The sequence below is a fragment of the Trichosurus vulpecula genome, chromosome X (assembly GCF_011100635.1).
Source record: "Trichosurus vulpecula isolate mTriVul1 chromosome X, mTriVul1.pri, whole genome shotgun sequence".
Taxonomy (NCBI): Eukaryota; Metazoa; Chordata; class Mammalia; order Diprotodontia; family Phalangeridae; genus Trichosurus; species Trichosurus vulpecula.
The window spans coordinates 13,790,463-13,794,491 of NC_050582.1; the positions used below are offsets into that span (position 1 = coordinate 13,790,463).

General features: G+C 47.4%; 1 protein-coding gene across 1 annotated transcript; it reads right to left on the reverse strand.

Annotated features, from left to right (window-relative positions):
- Positions 1-2,187: 2,187 nt before the first annotated feature.
- LOC118832708 (mortality factor 4-like protein 1) lies at positions 2,188-2,739 on the reverse strand. The gene has a single exon (XM_036740036.1). The coding sequence runs from the start codon at positions 2,737-2,739 to the stop codon at positions 2,188-2,190; it is 552 nt and encodes a 183-aa protein (XP_036595931.1).
- Positions 2,740-4,029: the final 1,290 nt, after the last annotated feature.

The following is a 4,029-nucleotide window of genomic DNA, read 5'->3' on the forward strand; positions in this document are numbered from 1 at the left end:
CTTAAAAGTTCAACTCCCTATTCCCTACCCTACACTTCATCTCCTAATGGAAACTCTCCCAAATATATAAAGGTCTGACATGAAAGTACTAACTTACAAGGAGGAAACTTTCCAGATTTCTTTTCAAAAGACAATTATCTGGGAGCTTTTCCAAGTGGAGGAAATCAGACTGTTATATTGAAGACAAAGATGTAAATCTATAAAGCAAATAACTTCGGGAATCTTTGTGTATAAGAAAAAAAATATTTTTATTAAAGAACGATTTTCAAGGCTTAAAAAGTTTCTGAGACATATTGCTGGTTCAATTTAAGAGTGAAAAAAGAATGGGAAAAATCAGAATCTTTCACATTCATGAAGATTCTATGCAGAAAGAAATGGTACTTAAGGGAGAACTTTTACTCCCCTTTGCTAAGGATACCTCATTGTTATGTAAAGGTGGCCTTGGGCTTCTTGGAGGCAAGCCTTCCCCAGCTAGGAATATTTGAAATATAAGCCCAATGACAGACTATCTGCTGGGGAGTAACCTAAAGAATGTGCAGAGAGAAGAACTTATCCCCAGCTTCACCAGAGAATGTTTAAGTTTTTTTTTTTTTCTTGGCCATTGCAATTTATAAGGCTGCCTATTAAGGGCAGCAGCAGTTGCAATTTGTGCTGGAGGGACCACCTACTCAAATAAACTCATGAATCCTTAAAGTACAGATTTAAGTATTATGCAGGAATAACAAACTTTTTCATTCCTAACTCATATTCTTTGTATATGTAGTTCCTATTCTTCAAACATTTCGAATCAGTATTGTTGGCTCTTGGTGCTATTTATTGGTCAAAATCTTAATTTTTAAAATGTCCCCTATTTTTAAGCTTAAAATATCAATACTTGTCATTGTATAAGAAGTCTTGTGACCAAAACTCAATCTCATTTTGTACCCTAAGACTATAATACACCCACTTAGAGAAGACAGATATTTTTTTGCTGAATTAGAGGAACAAGTCAATCTGAAGGAAAATTTCGTTCACTTGTTCTAAACATTAGCTAGGGAGGAATGATGTCAGCTACAGTAGATCATATACTATTACTATTAATCTAGATACAGGTGTTCCAAATTAAAGCAGTTCATTTCCAATACCACAGAACCAAAAAAACAAAAAAAAATGCACATACAGAGGATGACAGGTGGCCCACTTATCCATTCAATGAGTTGTAGGAATTCTTTCCGAGAGTTAAATTGGGGAAAAACCACACTCACCTCTGTATTCCTGAAGATGGTGAATTTTAAAATGTTCACAATGTTGACTCCAGAAATAATCAATTATTTTACTTCATTGCTTACAAACTGTAACCCAGGGCTGGGGAACCTGCAGCCTTGAGGCCACATGTGGCCTTCTAGGTGCTCAAGAGCAGCTCTTTGACTGAATCCAAACTTCACAAGTCAAATTTCCTTAATCAAAGGATCTGTTGTGTAAAACTTGGACTCAGTCAAAAGGCCACACCTGAGGACCCAGAAGGCCACATGTGGCCTTGAGACCACAGATTCCCCACTTCTGCTCTAATTTGAGGCCAGTTAGGTTTCTGTGGGCACTAGGTTTAAAAAAGGTGATAAATAAAGTTCAAAACAATTGCACTTTCAATAAAGATTTATTTCTGGGACTTATAAAGCAACTCTTGAAAATTCATGCTTCTTAGGTAACCTTAATATACTAATATAACCTTAATATACTAATAAAGCATCATCTTCAACCATTTGGAAAAGAAAATGTTACCCCAGAATGACACAGTCAAATTTCAAGGCGGGGCTATTCAACACCACAAAAAAAAATTAACATACATGAATGAGTCTTTACAGATAAGAAGCTAAACCTTTGGCACAAGATGCTTTGTCATTACTCAGGAAAACAGATTGTTGAAGTGCTTATTGTAAAAGAAGTCCAACAGAATTAAAGCATTTTTGTCAATATAAAACATCTTACGGAGTTTACTAGTACACAAATGAGTAGCAGCTCCAAATGGAGAGAAACACCTGAAACACTCTTTTTAACTTTGATTTAAACAAAATAAAATGTTGAAGAAACAGTAGTCATGTTTAACACACACACAATTATTTGTGTTGATTATCTGCTACAGAACAGCTTTATTTACCAAACTTTAAATATAACAAACGTTATCACTCATATACTAATACCATCAGACTCTTAGCAAAAAGCTCTACGATAGTACTCAGGAGAAGCAAAATCATACTCCTTGTAATTAAACAAAACTGAAACGTTATTTGCTAAGTAATCTAAAAAGCGATGCAAATGCTCTAACAATAAAGCCAAACCCTGCTCATCAAGAGCTGTAGAGTTTATCATTTGTTCAGATTTTACAAATAATCTCAAGAGATGGGGTGCTCCATAAATCTGGGACATAGAAACATCAGGATACTTTTCAATGATTTCAGCGTACTGGGGTCTCTCAAATTTGTAAAGCAGTTGAGAGCCCAGCATAACCTCAAAGTAGGCTCGGATTCCTATCACAGCTTCCTTAATTTGCCGCATCCATTCATCACTGGCATTTTGAGAGATTCTCTCACAATTTTCATAGTCCACTAGAACTGAGTCCACATTCTTCCTCGCAGGGAGATGAAACAGCTGGTTTTGTTTCACAACCATGTCCCAGTCATCCATAAGCCATGGTTTCAGTTCCTCAGGAATACGTAGTTTTGCTTCCGCATTATGTAAGTCTGGTTTGGGATCGAGTTCCATATAGATGTCACTGTCGATATAGGTGTCACTGTCACTGTCACTGTCACTGTCATTGTCCTTGTAGGAGTCACTGTCACTGTCTGTATAAGCCTCACAGGTCACTGGAACCTGTTCTTTCTTAGGTAGCTGCGAGTCCTTACGAGGACGGCCCCGAGGACGGCCTGGAGGACGAGCCGGAGGAGCACCCGAAGGACCAGCCAGAGGACTACCCGAAGGACCAGCCGGAGGACTACCCCGAGGACGACCCGGAGGACTACCCCGAGGACGACCCGGAGGACGACCGCGAGGACGGCCGCGAGGACGGCCCGGAGGACGACCGCGAGGACGGCCGGGAGGAGTGCCGGGAGGACGGCCGGGAGGAGTGCCGGGAGGACGGCCGGGAGGAGTGCCGGGAGGACGGCCGGGAGGAGTGCCGGGAGGACGGCCGGGAGGAAGGCCCGGAGGACGGCCGCGAGGACGACCGGGAGGACGGCCTGGAGGAGTGCCGCGAGGACGGCCCGGAGGAGTGCCGCGAGGACTTCCTGGAGGAGTGCCGGGAGGAGGAGTGCCGGGAGGACTGCCGGGAGGAGGAGTGCCGGGAGGACTGCCGGAAGGACGGCCGGGAGGAAGGCCCGGAGGACGGCCGCGAGGAAGGCCCGGAGGACGGCCGAGAGGAAGGCCCGGAGGACGGCCACGAGGACGACTGGGAGGACGGCCGCGAGGAAGGCCCGGAGGACGGCCTGGAGAACTGCCACGAGGACTGCCCGGAGGAGTGCCGCGAGGACTTCCTGGAGGAGTGCCGGGAGGAGGAGTGCCGGGAGGAGTGCTGGGAGGAGTGCCGCGAGGAAGGCCCGGAGGACTGCCCGGAGGACTGCAGCGAGGACGACCGGGAGGATGGCCCGGAGGAGTGCCGCGAGGACTTCCTTGAGGAGTGCCGGGAGGAGTGCCGGGAGGAGGAGTGCCGGGAGGATTGCCGGAAGGACGGCCGGGAGGAAGGCCCGGAGGACGGCCGCGAGGACGGCCCGGAGGACGGCCGCGAGGAAGGCCCGGAGGACGGCCGCGAGGACGGCCAGGAGGACGGCCGCGAGGACGGCCGAGAGGAAGGCCCGGAGGACGGCCGCGAGGACGGCCGCGAGGAAGGCCCGGAGGACGGCCGCGAGGAAGGCCCGGAGGACGGCCTGGAGAACTGCCGCGAGGACTGCCCGGAGGAGTGCCGCGAGGACTGCCCGGAGGAGTGCCGCGAGGACTTCCTGGAGGAGTGCCGGGAGGAGTGCTGGGAGGAGTGCCGGGAGGACGGCCGCGAGGAAGGCC

Bases quoted from the DNA above. Each gene is read 5' to 3' on its own strand.
- LOC118832708 (XM_036740036.1), bottom strand. From the start codon at position 2,739: ATGGAACTCGATCCCAAACCAGACTTACATAATGCGGAAGCAAAACTA.